This window comes from Battus philenor, unplaced genomic scaffold (assembly GCF_028537555.1).
Source record: "Battus philenor isolate CCGP_79_NKW_IND1 unplaced genomic scaffold, ilBatPhil1.0.hap1 SCAF_16, whole genome shotgun sequence".
NCBI classification, from domain to species: Eukaryota; Metazoa; Arthropoda; class Insecta; order Lepidoptera; family Papilionidae; genus Battus; species Battus philenor.
In genome coordinates, this window is record NW_027181678.1 from 9,469,837 (window position 1) to 9,487,799 (window position 17,963).

Consider the following 17,963-nt stretch of genomic DNA (forward strand, 5'->3'; position numbering starts at 1 on the left):
GCGCATCTCAATTATTTATTTACAAGCTTTTGTAATGTTGGAAATTCCATTCGAACTATACTGTTTTAGCTATAAAGAGGCTTAGGAATGGAGTAATGTCTTCCAGCGTAAATTAAATTAAAAATTGTTTTGTGAAGGAAACTGCATAATTGTTCCATACAGAACGCCATCAGGAATTCGGAATGCTTGTATTTGTCACTCTCTATCTATTGACTCGGATGAGCTTAACTGACTGAAATGAAGTTAATGCTGTTAGCCCTGGGGCCCTTTTAAAGCTTCATTGGAACTGAGTTCACTGAACAGTAAGGTGCGTGAACTGTTCAATTGTATTTGTCAAAGTTCCATGGCAATTTATATAGCTGCAGGAAACTGACACAGCCATGCGCCCTATAAGTTATCATCCTATTGCACTTCAATCTTCAGCCCATTTTGACGCCGGTCGGGTAACGTGGCTTAGCAAGCGACCGATAAAACATGAAGGTTCAAGTAACAGCTACGATATTCCCCCTCAAGGGAAGCATAAAGGTAGAATAAGCGTCGGCCGAAACAAGAATTGCAATTTATTGCCTTGCTACTTCCCTTTGAATTCCCATCGGTTGACTTTCTTAAGCTTGATGAAAGGTCTATCGTATTGCTGTGTGTTTGCCTACTCGACGTATATGGGGGTAGTGAATTGCCTCAACGCGGAAGAGTTCGGAGTATTAGTGTTATTCGCGATATTCTACATAAGAGTCTCACTGTTTGTGATTACGCGTCGTCTTGAAACAACCAACAGGTTTTTTTTCTTTTTTAAATGGCCCCTTTTTTGGGGCCTCGCGTTGAACCCTATTGTATGAGGGAAAAGCTCTTTTGTTACTTTTTAGTAATTTTTCACAAATTTTAGTATACGTACATATTAAATTCAACCGTCGCTCAAAGTAAATTTTCTGTGATTATAACATTTTGGCACCGGCCGGAACACAAATTAACAAGCTACCGATCAAATACGAAATTGCGTGAATTGCTTGCACGAGTTAGCTGTTTTCTCTTGATCAGGTCTTAATTTTACTGTTGGCCTTGCCATTTGGCGTTATTTTAACGTAAGTTACGATTTTAAGTGTTCTTGCAAAAATTCCCATTTAATCATAAAAATTGTGTTTTCATAGAACAAAGATAGTAATGTATAATAGAACGAATTTCACAACAAAGAATTTCACACGGTATTCCTTATAAATCGACAACGCGACGATATAATTATAAAAACATAAACGATTTTAGAGACAAATTTAAAAAAATAAGCCGAATGTAAGCGAAATTTTTATTTCAATATACAATTTTTGACACTAACTATAATCATAAACTCTATTCACTAACTTGTAAAAATGCCGTTGAATATACGTTATTTAAGGTCTGTCCAGCTAATAAAGTATAGAACAATTTAAAAGTTATAAATATATATAAATATTAAGATTTAAACTGTCACGTTGTTTGATTTAGTAATTAAGACTACAAAAAGTTTGTCTTATTAATAACATTAGCATATTGTTCATTTTAAATCCCCAAATGGTTTCACAACGATGCGCTGAATATACGTCACGTGACAGCTGACGGACATTACTTCTTTCTGTGTATAATCTGTTGCTGGCTCATTCGGCCGTGTGCCTGTTGTGCCTAGTGATTTTTCTGTTTATATTTTTATGAATAATAACGAAAAATGCCATTTAACTCAAGTAATAATATTAAGTACGACTAGATTCATAAAAATTAATGCAATATGTGTAAAAAGTGAAACTGGTTGAAAATTATGTGTGTTAAAAACATCAAGACCAGAATGAAACATACTTGTGCTTTGTAGTTTTAAAATATTGCGGTAAGTAATACGAGAAAAAAATAAATACAATTATAATGGTGTACCCACAAAGCAGGCGAAGTTACTTGACATTCAAAGCTTTTTTAAAGTTAAAACATAAGTGAAGGTGCCTTTCTAAAACAAGCTTGGTATTATACTTCTATCTTTTAATTTTAATTTAGACTTTGTTTACAAAGTAAAAACCAAGAGTATTTGAAAGTATTTTTATTGATATACCTCTGCTGTCAATTAGTTATCAAGGCTACTTCATTTTTATCTTATCATTGGTCATTTATCAATAAGTGTACTCAAACCTTTTCTTTATTCACAACTCCAAAATGTAGATCAAACAAATATGACTTATATTATTTAAAAATAAAGCAAACATTTGTGAACTAAAATTTGTGTATAGTCAAAAACTACAGGTGAGTTTTCAGTTACTTTAATGCCTTTTATTTTTAAATCATTTAAAAACAAATGAACTACCAGAGTTTTTGATTATTTTAAAACCATTTTATTATTTATAGTGAAATACTCATAAAGGAGCACTTATTTTTTTTATGAAAGGTCGAAGCAAATATTATCAACAATTCTTGTGGACATTTCAACTTTTCTTCTATAACCAATAAAAATAGTATTTAAGAATTTTTAATACACTTAAAGCATATGATTTTTATAAACATATTTATTATCTGACAAATATTCACATGCAAAATTTTTAATTTTAATTATAGACTTCATTACTTGTAAATATTGTTAACATAAATGTTACAATGTTTTGATTACAAAAAAGGATATATAAAAATCCAATTTTTTCATAACTACACCTTTTATGGCTCCATAACTATCCTTAAAAACATCTTGTTTCTCTTCTAATCTATATGTTGTTAAATTTTACCTTGAAAAATACCTGGCGTTGTCCATGCAGCCTTATGATCAGTTATAGAGGGTTACAATGAGTGTCCCTTTATGAACTTATACATGATTTTAGTGTAATTTAAGTATTATTTGCATAAAATAAATGCTTAGACAGTTAGTAACCCAATGCTCATAGTCTGCTATTGAAAGTTATAGGTATATTTTTAAATACCAAAAATGCAGCCATCATATGTTATAATAATGTAATGACAATAATAAGTTAAAATTGGTTTCAGTTTATATTTCAACATTTACCAATGTTTTTTTTTTTACTCATCTCTTATGACCCACAAATATAGGGAGGCATAGGCATACTGATAAATTTCCAAAGGGACCTGTTGGCCTGCATTCAAAATCTTCTGATGGCCTTAACAAAGTCTGTCCATCATAGAATAGACATCCTACATTTTGCTTGCTGGTCCATGGTTTTCACTCCAGAACCTTTAGACCCAGCATCATCTGTTCTGTTCGCTATGTGGCTTCATCACTGTTATTTCTACTTGCTTATCTACTATGCTATGTCGGTTATTTTGTTAATCTATGAATTTTCTCATTCCTTAGGGAAATCTTTAGCATAGACCTCTTCATGTTAAGCAACTGTGTCAGCGATCTTGTCAATGAGGTCTAAAATGAGGGACTATATCTACCAGTATACATGTTAGTTCATATTTATAAGTTTTCATATTTAAAGACACTACATTATAAGTCTTATTAATTCTGAATATTTTAGTAAGCAGAGTTAATAAAAGACTTATGATTATCATTTTGGTATTTTACATGATTACTTCAATAGTATTTTAATTTTATAGAAAAATGGAGCACTCGGATTTGGTGGCTGAAATGGCACAGGTGGAGCACCTCACCACCCAGGAGAGGCTTCATCTGGCAAGAAGGTAAATTATATATAAATAAATGTTGTAGTCTTATTTTATTTCTAAGTACACAATATCATACTAGCCGATCAGACAAAATTTCATTTGAGAATGCTTTTAATAACAGTAATTTTAATGGTAGCTTCAGCATAGATTGAATGTGCACTTTTACCAATGCATCTTGTGCAATTTGAACCTGATTTATAAGTCTAGTCTTATTTTATTTAACTGATTCTTCATAAGAAAATATGTTAATTATTGTAATGAGGTATTGTTTAGTTACATTATAAATTAATAACTATTTAATTGTTTAGTTAGAACTGTCAGAATTATTATATAGAAAACATTAACAAACAACAAACTAAGAAGAGATTGCTGTTTTTGTCAGTATATCATTTGACCCTCAGGGACAATTTTTTATTATTTTAATATTGTTTTTAACTGTAAATAACATTAAAAAATGATTTTCATACATATTTTTTTTGCATCTTTGACAAAACAAGAATTTATTACAGTATTGGTCAAGTGGTCTTTATGAATTGGCTAAACAATTCTAGATGTTATTTACTCAAATGAACCAATCATTTTGTTCTTAACTCAAAGTAGAAACTCAGCTTACCACATAAATGCAATGGAAATAAATACATATTGGCTCAATTGTGAGTTAGGAAAGAAAGTTTGTGTGCATCATATTAATGTACCCATTATTATCTGTGATGCACTGAATAATAATAAATTGATTTATGTAATATATAGTTAATATGAGGACAATTGGGTAATGCAAGATGGACTAACGTAGACGGTACTAAGAAATTACAAAAAAATGATTAGAAAATCATTTTTATTTATATATTTCAAATATGCCTATTTGAAGCTAACAACAATACATAATATTTGTTTATATTAATTTCTATTAATTTTGACATTATAGGGGGAAATAAAGTTATTGATTTACAGAGTTCTTGCCCCTTCTATCCCTAAAAGCTTTCCAGAATCTCCGAAAATGTCTAACACGAATTTTTAAGCATAAAACTCATTGTAAGAGTTGCACATTCTGGCAATCAGATGGTGTAGTCTGTATCGGATATCAAAACCCCGTATAAGTTTATAAAAATCCTCTTAATTTCGAATTTTATGCTCGATGAACTGAAACGAATCTATTAACACTACAAAAAAAAAACAAGCAGGATACTGTTTCACAGCATCTTAAATAAAAACATTTTAACGTACAATCCGTTCGCGTAAAAAATGCAATGAATTGTCTATCTACCAGGCTAGCTATGTCTTTTAACCAATAGTTTCTAATTAAAAGGCTACAGAGGTTCACAGTGATCAGATACCGGTACTTTCAAATAGTATCTACAATGATTTACTGCATTTTTAACACCCTCTATAAGCTCAGGTGTTTTTACTTGTTCGTTATATAGCCTTGAAAAGAAATTTCGATAAATTACGTGTTTAAATTATCCAAAATACGCTCGTATTTTTAAATTTCAACTACCTCCAAATATTATTTTTTTCTCACGTAAAAACAATTGCTTATTATCACTACATATTCGGATATAAAGATAAAGTGTATACACTATTATACGGCCTTAAGTAAAATATTTACTACATTCAATTTAGAGTGTTGTTGGCTACGAAAAACTATTTATGTGTAGGTACTTGTTCGCAATGTCGCAGTTTAATTTTTATTTGTTAATTTATAAAATCAAAGCAATTTATTAATTACGATAAAATAATTCCACCATTTCAAAATTTACTTTAAAAGCAAAGTCCCACATCTTGTCGTAAAACATAATGAATGTGAAAGGAATTTTAACACACATGTAATAAAAGTTTCACACTTCATTTAATTACATGTAACTGTATCTAGATCAAATAAGCGACTTCGATTAAACAGGCTAAGGTCGATAGGCAAGGTCAGAAGGAAGTAATGCAAGTTGGATCTCATTGTATCTATATACAATTAAAAATAGTACAAACCGAATGTTTATAATACTGGCATTTAAGAAAAGTTGTAAAAAATATTGATTCAATTATCTCGAAACTGGAAAAAATAATAATTCAAGACCGCAAAAATTATAAAAGGACAGAAAAAATAGGTTAAGATAAAATAGTATTTTAAGTTAAAAAGGTACTAGGATTATTTATTAATTGTAAGAATTAATGGCACGGTCGCTAATACCTGAAAGGACTTAAGAAATACAAATCTTTTTTGTGAAAGTTACTTCCATCTGTGAAATGCGTGTTAACTGTTTTCCTAAAGTTGCCTCGATATGAATCATCGATGACTAAGAATCCATTAAACGAAAAGAACTAAAAATACGCATTTTTGTAATATAGCTTTTGTTATATGTAATATTATTGAAAATGTTATTATTCCTATATCATCATAATCAATACTTCAGCCACAGAACGTCTGCTACTGGGCATTGGCCTTTTCCATAGATTTCAAATATGACCGATTGGTAGCCTGCATCCACTATTCCATCCTTAACAAGGTTGTCTGCCCACCTTGTGGATGGACGTCCTACGCCACACTTGCCGGTCTCCACTGAAGGACTTTAAGGCTCCACCTCCTTCCTGTTCTGTGCGCTATGTTATTCCTCATTAAAATAAAATAATTGATTTACGATTAAAATTTAACAATATGAAAGCGAAACGAACTAAGACTTTTTTCTCTTTGATGTTGTCTGGTCTTAGGAACATATTTAAAAATAACTATATTTTATCTTGATAAGAAATGTGTAATATTATATGGCAAATTTTTCATTTAATTATTGTTTATGTGTGCAACCTGTGCAAGCAAAACTGTTAGTGTCAATAGAACTGTCCAGTGTGTCATAATGTAGCTTACATTACGCGTCTACACCTTTTTATGATACTATAGCCATAAACTAATCATCGTGTTGCATAAACGTATTTTATGCACTTAATTCACGGTTTTTTTTAACCTTTTTTGAATATCGTCCGACATCGACTTTTTTAATTAAATTGGATTTCTTCTTAACTAATGAATCGTAAATATGCGTTTTAGAAAATTGCTATCGTGTACATTTAAATGAATGTTCAAAAAATGCGTCTAATTTACTTTTTGTTCTAATATAAAATGACTAGTCACACTCATTAATTTCGCTGTCTTTACTAGGTATTGTTTCATTTCAAAACAACTAATTGGTCACGGTCTCTAAAAAGTATACAATTAATTATCTACGAGTCGCTTACTGCTTTTGTACTATCATTATTTTTATTGTACTGCTATAAGCCGCGATGTACTTTTACTTAACAATATTGTCGCAGAAATAAATATAGCGAGTGATATAGCGAATAAGCTAGTTATCTCGAAAGTGCGCTTTTATAGTTCTTGGTCAACGAGAGAAACTGCAAACGCAATTAACCGACATTTTAAAACCTTTCTGAGCGCGTCCGTTTTTTCTCCTTTTAACTGAATATCGTTCTTATTTTAATAGACAATATCTAGTTGGTTGTTCTTATCGGGGATGTCATTCTGAGATTAGATTGATATGTTAAACACGTAGAGCTGTTTTCTCTGAGATTACAGAGTTTGTGAGGAAATCTTACATCAAAATTATTATATTGTATTATACATTTTCCGTTTTTGTGATTGACATACGAAACCTAAATAATAAGATATTAAGATATTCCCGAAGCTATCGATTCTTTTCATCGAAAATAAAATAATTTTTACTGTACGTTTCATTCATTCATCTCAGTCGGTAAAGATCGCCACAGTGACCGGTATTACGCCCTCATAAAGCAATTTTCCGCGACCTTGATTAAGTCGTCGGTCCACCTAATAGGGGGGCATACTCACGCCGTGTGTACCGGCTCGTCGGCGCCATTCGAGAGCCCTCTGACCCTATCGCCTGTCGGCTTCTGACGCGCAATTCTTCATGTTACATCAGTGACTTTTTTTTCTGCCGATCACGTTAATTAGTTAATTTTATAAGAGGCAACTATTGTCAAAATATCGTATACAGACCTAGTATTTTTTACACCTTCATATTTACAAAATTTTGCTGGTGAATGTAACAAAATATGAAAAAATGTACACAATGATATGACTTGATGACATTATTGTGCGACCTAGACGGTAGATGTGTCTATTTTAAGACGCATGAATTGTCATTTTGACATTTAAATAACACCATGTGTTTGTTGGTGACACGAGAAATTCTAGTTTTTCTTAGGCTAGCTTTTAGTGATGAAGTTTCATCTCGTGTTACTAATTACAACTGGTTTAACGAACACATACGGTCATACTGTGTAATGTTAATGATGACCAACGAGCGGGACGTGCTTCAATAGCCGCTGACATCGGTTTGTGCTGCTCATGATAAAACTTACAAAGAGAGTTCTATCAGCAAAATCTATGAAGTTCGATCGAAGTTCCGATATGTTGTTGCATAATTTTATGATACGAAATTGTTTCTAAATTCGATGGCTGGAACTCAAAACACTGTTTTTTACATGAAAAACCATCGACGATGTAACCTGGAGGGAACAATCTTAACACTTCTTAAAAAATATGCCAAAAAAAGTTAACAGAGAAAAAAGCGTAATGAAATAGACGATTGCATCGTTTTGTGGCTTTTATGCAACACTTGTTATCGAAACTAAGAAAACAGTAACAGAAGAGCGGTTCACTAGCATCTGTCTGTTGTTTTGGAGAAAGTTCGAGAACAATGTTCAAGCTACAGAATCCTTCAGCTTCAGCCAGGGAAAGACTGTATACGATATGATGTATAAATTGTCAGAGCACTATTTTGAAAACATATGATTTAAAATTTGATACTTAATTTGATTTTTGATGTTTTTCTTTGAACGTCACCTATGGTAAAATAACTGGTGTAATGTGAGAAGTAGCTTGCTATATTGCCTGGTTAAGAACTCAGAAGTGTTTAGACGTAATTTAAAAAAAAAACTTTGGATCACATATGAAACTTGTCACACTTATTATACTGTATTCATAAACTGACTTATTTTAAGAAGGGCACAGCTTGTTTAATTTACTAGTCATGACGATATAAGGATGCGTTTACATAAGTGGCGAAATGACATTCTAAACTGTTGAGAAAAAATACTGATGTAGTATCTAATATTTCTTTTTGAAATAAAAGTAGTTTTATCGGAATATCAGTCGGCTTATACTATTTCCATAACCCCGACGTTTCCAGTGCCTTGTACGGTTTCACCAGTGATAAATAATTATTTTTATTTGAACAACTGGTGTTGTTTTGTCTAAAAAAAACCATCCGTTACTTCATTCGCATTCAACTCAATTGTAAACTTTACGAAATAATTCCAGAAATATGGTTCACCGATTCTTTACGAATGTAATTCGATGTCTTGTGAAAAATTGTGTCAAAAGTATTGTTTACGTCGTACAACAAAATAGTTAAAGCCACGAACGGAAGTTTGGGCGCGTTGGTTCCGGGGGTGTTAAGTGGATGTCGCGCCAATGAAATTACGCATAGATCGGCCAGACTCCCTTAGCAGATGCGTCACGAAAATAAAAGATGTATGAACCTTCGTAAGGTTTATTTAGCAGAACTTCACACAAATTATATCTAAAATTCTTTGTGGCAGAAGGAACAAGCAAAATACTCTAGAAAAATTCAAATATTGATGGTTATATATATAAAAGCATTAAAACACCATGCATTTTCAAATTTCCTGAATCAAGTTACCACGACGACAATTTTATTTTTGCAACTGGAATTCGGCTGAGTAATAACTAAAAGCTATGCAAAGTCTGCAGAGATAAATAGTAAATAATAATTAATTTTAATATATAGTTATCATTTTAAAAACGCTCTGTCTTCCTATATCATCATTACGTGTTTATTATTTCTGAACCCTTTGATTTCTGGATGGGGTGTACAATACATTAATTGATAGTAAATAAGCTATACATTCATCCCTTTAAAGGTTATATCCCTTTAACTAAACATCCCGTAGATAATTTAACAAACGGTATGTACGTCGCTTGAGAGAGACGATAACATAGTGTTGCTATGTTAATACGATAACAATGTGACATAGGCGCCACAGAAACAATAGGTAAAAACTTTATTACCAATGTTTAGAAGCCCATAAAATGACAATGAAACAAATAATAACGAATCCTTGAATAATAAAGAAAATTGTTATAATTAATTGTCGTGTGATGTAAAAGCATCTTTAGAGGTGTTTACAACACTGCTGTAAAAAAAGGATGAACTTGATTCGTCACTAAATATGATTTGAGAAAAACTCTTTAATCATATATTAGAAACTGAAAACTTTCTCGGCTAAGCTAACTCAAACAGGTTACGCCTAGTTTTTAAATGTGTCAAGTCTTCCACCACGCTCCAACATAATAAATTCCATTGAAACACGATCGATCACGCGTGCTTATTTAGTACTGTGGCGACAATCGTCGCACCGTGTTTTTTTTATTTATATTAAAATAGATTTTATGTTATATTGGGAATTGAAATGTCACGAAGGGTGTTTTTATGTTAACTTAAAATATTTAATGTACTGTCTGCACATACACGTACGTTTACTATTCCATTCGCACCTAGGAAGTAAACAGAGGCTATGAAGGAAGACGGCGTTATTTATAGCATTGCTATCATCGCGAGCGTGCATTGCAATTCATTAGGTGATAACTATAGTTTGTACGTAATAAGATACTTTTATAAAGTTTACTGATTAGAATCTATTACTATTTTACTAAACTATTTCACCACAGTCAGGGCCGAGGCTCGCCCCAGCAGAAGCCACCACGTTGCACTACCTTAAGAAGCGTCTTTGCCTAAGCGCGAAATCTTCAAATGCTCATATATTTTATACTTTAAATTCACAAAATATATTTACTGAAAACTGTAATTTTAATTTTATATTCATTTAATTATTTTTAACGTGGATATTTATACAATAAAAATAGTTATATACTGATGCACAAATTTAAGACGTAAACATACATACGTCCATGGAAATGAACTTAGTGATGTACATGAACATTATCATCATCGTGATTTTAGCCGCAGGACGCTTGATGCCGGATCAAGCCTCCCCCAGGCATTTTCAATAAGACCAAAACTGGTCTTATTGAAAATACCAGCGTCTTTCGACGATCTTAATAAGGCAGTCTGGGCATCTAACATGAATACAAAAACATAACACGAAGACATTATTATTATTTCATATCATATTACATAAAGTTACTGTTAACGTTTTTGGGACATAAGCCTTCGATAGAGAAGGCGGTGTTACTTTTCACGGATTGAGTCGATCACATTATTAAAGCTTTGGGTTAATTATGAAGGCTCTAATTTTGTATTATACACTTTAAACATTTATTTTTTAATTTTTAAAAAAACAGCAGGAAATATTAAGAAAACCAACCAACAGTAGATCTTATTTCACTTGAATCGTTTTCTCGGTGATATCATAATACCGTCATCTCTTACGTCGTACAGCCTCCCAGCGTCCAATCATTATTTATGTTTGACATTTTATTTCTTAATCAATGACTCTACCTATATATGCAGCACGTTCGACCTACTATCAATTGGCCAAATAAATAAATTGAAATGAATCTTCAAAAAAACGATACTGCTTAAACCAGTTCTATGCATTTTTTTTTCAAATAAAAGTTGCATTAAAAATATTAACAACCACTTCTTACACAAATCACAGTGAATTAAAATATCTATCCACAGTTGTAAAATATTTAACATCTCTCAAAAACAAGATAGCAACATTACGGTTCAGGAGTTTAGACCACGGTGTAGCAAATGCAGCGTTGGATGTTCGCCTACAAGGTCGTCTGGTTGACCTTGTTAAGGCCGTCGGAAGACAGTGAATGCAAGCAGTTTTCAACTGGTTCTATTGGAAATCAATGAAAGTCCTATGGCTGAAATGATGATGATCATAAAGTATTACAATGAAAAAATAAATACAAATTTTGTAATGTACTAAATTTGTACGAAATACAGAATTGTAAATTGTAATAATCGTTATTGATTATTAAGATATTAAATAAATAGATAATTTGATAGAATATGTTTCATTTATTTTTAATATTGACAGCGCCAGGCTAAGCCAAGCCAAGATATCTTTTAATATTACGTAATCTATCGAGGCAGTTAGTGCAATATAAATGTATTTTATAATTAGAAAACACCACGACTAATTTTTTTTTAAATATTACGTCTTTGTAAAAATTTTTGGTTAGTTTTTTGGTGACATAGTCGAAACATTTAAAGAAACTCTATCATCGTCCTTGTTAGAACAGTTGCTTTCTCTAAAAACAATGCGATTACTGTAAAACTGTTTAACATAGACATTGAACTAGGCCAGAATGATTTGCATTTCAATATAATAGCGAAGTTGATAAACTAAATCCTTGTTTAATGTTTATAGTAAAACCTTTATACAATGAACTATTTTAGACATAATATGCTTATATTATCTGTTTTAACCCAGTTCTTACTCTTATTTATTTCATTTACTCTGTAATGTAATTCGGTCCAATCACACGTATCTTAGGTTTACTATAAAAATGCTTTCTGTACGAAGTTGTCAAATAAGTAAAACCCTTATAACAAAACCTTTTTTCTACGAGATGGAATCAGGGAAGAGGAGACTTGAAATGACAGGAGCAGGCCGCTTAGCGTACAGAACACATGACCGTACAGATCTTAAGGTTCTGAAATGTGAAATGGTAACCGCGAATGAAAATGTCCATTCACAATGTGGACAGACGATCTTGTTTGGGCAGTCGAAGACGCTTTATGCAAGATCCTTCCAACAGGTCTTATTGGAAATCTATGTTCTACCGTGGAATTCCTGCGGCTGAAATGAAGACCAAAATTTGTGACTAAAAAGTTTAAAAATATATTAAAATGTAACTGGACGTTCAGTCGGCGCCCGGTCACCGCGTGCAATCACGGCGGTGTCACGGTCAACAAACCATTTATCATATGTATACATCGCATGTTTTAATTCCAAATATAGTTAATCCTTTGTACAGATCGCGGGCGGATTACCGCGGATCAAGCGTTCCGATAACAATGGCGAAGCATATTGATACACTTGTGTCGCAACGCGGGGTCTTCTGCTGATTACTTAATTGTATTAACTGGATAAAGTACTTATTTTTCATTTGACAACGACTAACGTAATTAACATGTAAATATCTGTGAAACGATTGTTGTCTTTACCTATATAAAGGGTTGGAAACCTATTCTTACATAAGGGCCTCAAATGTTATGATATCCGCCGGGAGAGTTGATCTAATAAACACAATATTTTTAGGTTAAACTGTTTTTTGCATTTTTAACCATATTTCTTTATTCCCATACAAGGTGATAAGTAACAGGTGTAAAAAGGTTTAAAAAATGTATATCATATTTAGCCGAAACCACCAAACTTTTACATCTATAACCAATAACCCCGTATCATTTGTCGATGATCGCACGTAAGTTTCGACTAAGGCTCAAACGAAAGAGCGAAAATATCCCCTTGCAAATGTGATGACACGAAAACATGATTTCACATAAATCAGTATACCCAACATTTTGAAATAAAAAATTATGTGCAAATTTATTTTCCGTTCGTTATCTTATGACAAAAAATATGTCTCACGAACTCGGTATTTTCAACGAAGTCTTTCAAACCAGAATTAAATGGTATAGTGCTCTTAATACTAAACAGGACGATCTCCTAAAAAAAAAAACTTTCATTGAAAAAAATATTAAGAACATATATTAGTTAAACAAAAAATACTAATTGTAATTAAAAATTTTAAAAACGCTTAATTTCTCAACTTATACATAAATATTTGAAAACTGTGTGATGTATTTTGCCGTTTACTTTACGGTGCAGAAACTTCGATACCAAGCTAAAATTAGATCTGATATACCCTGTAACTGAGACATCTAAGTGTATATATATGCATATCCTATATTCAGCCAGCTAGTAACCAGTATTAGTCATTAATTTTCAACACGGAGTATTTTTGGTTGTCTAAATTGTTTCGATAGAAGATTCTAGAGCACCCATGGCATAAAATTAGTCAATATTATAGCACCTGGTTGCAAAATTTTCTGGAAATTATTAATCTGCAGGAAACCCGTCAACTTAGAAAAACCTAATGTTCATAAATAAAATATTAAATGGATGTGATTTCATAAAGAAAGTGAGTAATCTTTTTGAAGTCTTAAGTCTTAACAGGGGAGGTTAAGACCTTTTTTCATTGGCTACTGATATAGACTTGTTAGCATATATAGTTTTACGAGATTTCAGTAGGGCGAGTGCTTTAGACGAGGTTGTAGCTAGAGATGTTGGGAGATAGTTCTCGGAAGCCTCGTTTCGAGACATTCCTTAATTTATTTCAACGAATTGGGAAGCCACAAAATCTTAAGTCGCTTAGGCGAATGCTACGGGGTTATGAAAAGACGAAACTTCGGCTTCAGTTGTTACTCAATGAATGTTTAGCATTAGATTGGAAGTTAGATGCCTTTGCGTAAATAGAATTATTGAGAGAATTTTTACCGTTAACATAACTTCAACTATATTAAAGAAGTAACACGTCAATTCTCACGTCCTTAACTATTCTTAATTGTGTTAAAGAGAAATTCACGTTGACAAAACATAAAAAAATATCAATGTTTGTGATTACATCAATTACTTGAATGTTGAATTGTTTATTGACGTCCGAAACGCTGCTTGTACATGAGTTCTAAAGTAGAGGACGCAGACTGGCAAGCGCAGCGTAGGTTTCCACCACAAGATGGGCAGACGACCAGGCTGCTTCAAAGCGGTTCTAATAGATATCTATGGGAAAGACAGTAGTAGACGGCTGCCGGCTGAAATGACAATGATGACAAGAACAATTTTTTAGATATATGCGTTTGCTTAGATTGTTTTGATTCATTGATTAGATATTATAGATTCTTCCCTGATATTTAAAATAAAGCTAGATACTATGTTATTACGCACTTTAAAATATGTTACACATAAAATATATATTTATGTTTTAGTCACCGCGGTTTGCCGTTATGTTAAGGCATACCGTGGTATTACAAAATCGAGGCCTGTGGTTATAGAGTTCTCGACGTATACTTTAAAAGCAGTTAGGTCGCATGCGAAGTTTACGACATTATGGCACTTACTGTTAGCGTAAGCTCGATAATTATGCTCCAGTCGCATTTGTATAATTGATACATACATTAAGGATGTTTTTTGATCAAAGACATTTGATCAATCGGACAGGTGGTCAAGGGAAATTCCCCTTAAGAACGTAGGTGACCGTGGCAGGCCGCAAACTTAGAAGTATTTCCGCGGTGGATAACGACCCTAATCCTGTCTGAAAATAGGCTTTTACTCCAATATTTGTAATATGTTAAGTCACGACAAAATTTTACGTAACATATGAGTAAAGTACAGAGACAGTAGTTACATAATATTTCGTGAGTTTATTTGTCATATTTATAACGTTATCTATCTTTTTTTATTTGCATCTGTAAAAATAATTTATTATAATTATAATTAAATTTTAAATTTGCCATGACATGATTTGCGTATATTTTATATTTACTCTATCATGGATGGATGACCTATATCGATAGATGATCGACACGAATAAACTTTCGACTATCGAGTTTGGATCAGAATTAATCTAGCAATGCTCCGTTGATGCATGGACGGACAAACAGATAAAACTTTTATCGTGATAAGATGCTTCAAACATCCGTCACGTTCATTCAATATGGATTACTTGGATTCGTGTAGTTATTTAAAAAAAAAACTTAAATATAATACGCCTTGAATAATAATCATGCAGTAGTCTAACAGTTAATTTATTGATATTTATGTATGTACATTTGAAAATCTGACATTTGAAATTTGAAAAGACTAGATAAGTGTTATTATAATTTATGTCACCGGGCGTGTAAATAACCTTTGAGGCTTCAAACAAATATATTTTCAGGCTGGCGGTAGGTCCGCTTTGTTAGAGCTATCATGGTTTCTATCAAATACCAATGAATAAGTGTTATAATTGTCAACTAAAATGTAATTGAAATGAAAATTCAAATGAGTTGTTACGCGGAATTTTGTGGTACAAAGTTTTATTATGGACTGTAAGAATCGCTCATTCAGTTCTTGATAGATTCATGAGCATGAGTCTCACTCTCAAACTTTGAGGGGTATTCAATTTCAAAATCACACGATATTTCACATGAATATTCATGTATAAACGATATTCAAGCCTTTGTATCATTTCAGCAAGTCATTCACAGGCCAAGTCTATAAAGAAGAGGTTTAAGGTATAATTATGTAAAATGACACGCAATTTTGTTAAACTCTTAGTGACAAGATATCTATTATAAAACAATTAAAATGAATAATAAATGCTTCACTTTTTTGGCGAGCGGTTTTCGTTTAATACAATGCTTCCGTAAAATTTTAACTTTCTCCCACAGCGTATTACGTAGAAAGCATTTTGCTAGTTTTACATTTCATACGGTTTTTTACCGAAATTGTGTAAACGGCGGCTTGCGTCTGAGCCGAAAAAGTTGACCCACGACAAGAGCAGATCGAACGCGCCATTTTACGGTATCTTTAAGATCTGGAATGAATTCAAATTTCCTCATGGTTATATACTTTTACTAAATTATAATTTTTAATTTAATTAATTAAATAGACTTACGTGAAGTAATATTTAGTTAGCACTTTTCAAATACATCAGCACTCTTCAACTTTGACTAGACAACAAATATCCATGATTGGCTTTTGCTCCCTGTTTATACAATATTTTAGATCTCCGTAAGACTAGCATATACGCTCCAAATAATTTAAAAATATCTAATAAATGCAGTAATTAAAACCACGATAATAACGATTGTTCACATTTTTGCCACCTCCTACTAGAACTTGTTATATTGGCATGTTTGGTATTACTTTCGAATATTTAAAAATATTATTTATCACTTCTTTTTTTACTCAAACCTTCGACGTAAAGAAAAGACTTCGCCTGTCCAATTTACGCATGCGCTGAATTTTCGAATTCTTCGGTCACATCGCCCACGTATCATAAAACAACCTGAGAATTGATTGTCGGAAAATAACCCTGCGAAGCTCTGATCGCAACAAATTGCTATCACATTCGACACGAAGGTTGTAAGGAAAAGTCGTTGCCCTGTAGCATTATATTAGAGAATATGATAATACCAATTTATCATATTACACGAAGTCTGTTCCAACACCCATCAGGCGACTAAGAGAGTGCCGTAATTAAAATGGTATATTTAATTGCAAACTAAATCATGAGACACTAATACGTTCAGCTACTGTACAACTGTTTATCATCATGCGCAATTAGCCTCAGATGCAAAGGCAATCGAGTTTAAACACATATTGATTCTGTCACATTTGCCTGCATGAAGCATTCCTCACGATCGACATCACTTCCTCCTCGAGTATTCGCCAGTTTTATTATTGCAATAACAAGTTGTTCAATATGCGTTATTCGATGTAAAGTGAAACCTTGTTTTCACTTTTTATGTTCGCATGACAAGTTTATATTTAAAAAAAAAAAAACCTTGTGTGGGATTAAGCGTAAAATAAAGAACTGTTACGAAAATTGGACTGTTGTTAATTGCTTCAAAACTTGCGTAAAAGCGCGCGAAACGTTTCGGCGAATTATTAATCAAGGGATATAAAAATGTTTTTAAAGCTTTTAATTGAAATGACTATTATTATAATTATATTTACCAATAATGAAATATTTTGCATGTAACACCTGGACAGTTATGAACTAAAATGTTTTGCGATTAAAAGGAAAAGATAATCAAGCGTTAATTACTAGCTATTACTTCGATAATTGCAGATATATGTATGTTACAATCAGTAATGTTGAAATAATGCAAGCTATTTCCTGCGTGGTAAAAGATATGAACTACATCTTAAGAAAATTACAAATAAACCTTTATCTCATGCAATAAAAGTTGTTTCTGGAACTATTTCTCATTAATAGTTAATTATCGCTTCTTATTGTATTCTCCTATTACCATTGCAATATTATAGATATAAATACAATTATTAAGTATATGAATAAAAATCTAATGAAGTTTGAATATTAAGGCCACTTTTATACAGTATTAGTGCAATATGTGTGGACTCTCACTCTGGGCCTCATTGATTATATTGGAGATCTCTCTACGAGATCGAATGAGAAATAAGGAGGCCCATATGAGCGTTCGTATATACGAACGAAACGAAATAGCCCAGCGAAGCAAGTTAAAGTGGCAGTTGACAGGCCATAT

The 17,963-nt window shown here is 32.3% G+C and overlaps 1 protein-coding gene across 3 annotated transcripts in view; it reads left to right on the forward strand.

Annotated features, from left to right (window-relative positions):
• The first annotated feature begins 1,632 nt into the window (after positions 1-1,632).
• MYPT-75D (Myosin phosphatase targeting subunit 75D) overlaps positions 1,633-17,963 on the forward strand; it is a 36,885-nt gene continuing 20,554 nt past the window's right edge. For 2 of the 3 annotated variants that reach the window (XM_068762712.1, XM_068762714.1), the window contains exons 1-2: positions 1,633-1,849; positions 3,556-3,639. In XM_068762712.1, coding sequence (XP_068618813.1) covers positions 3,560-3,639 — 80 coding nt within the window. In that variant the 5' untranslated portion in view covers positions 1,633-1,849; positions 3,556-3,559. Of the gene's footprint in view, positions 1,850-2,167; positions 2,254-3,555; positions 3,640-17,963 lie in introns of those variants that run through there. The other variant, XM_068762713.1, reaches the window with a different exon arrangement.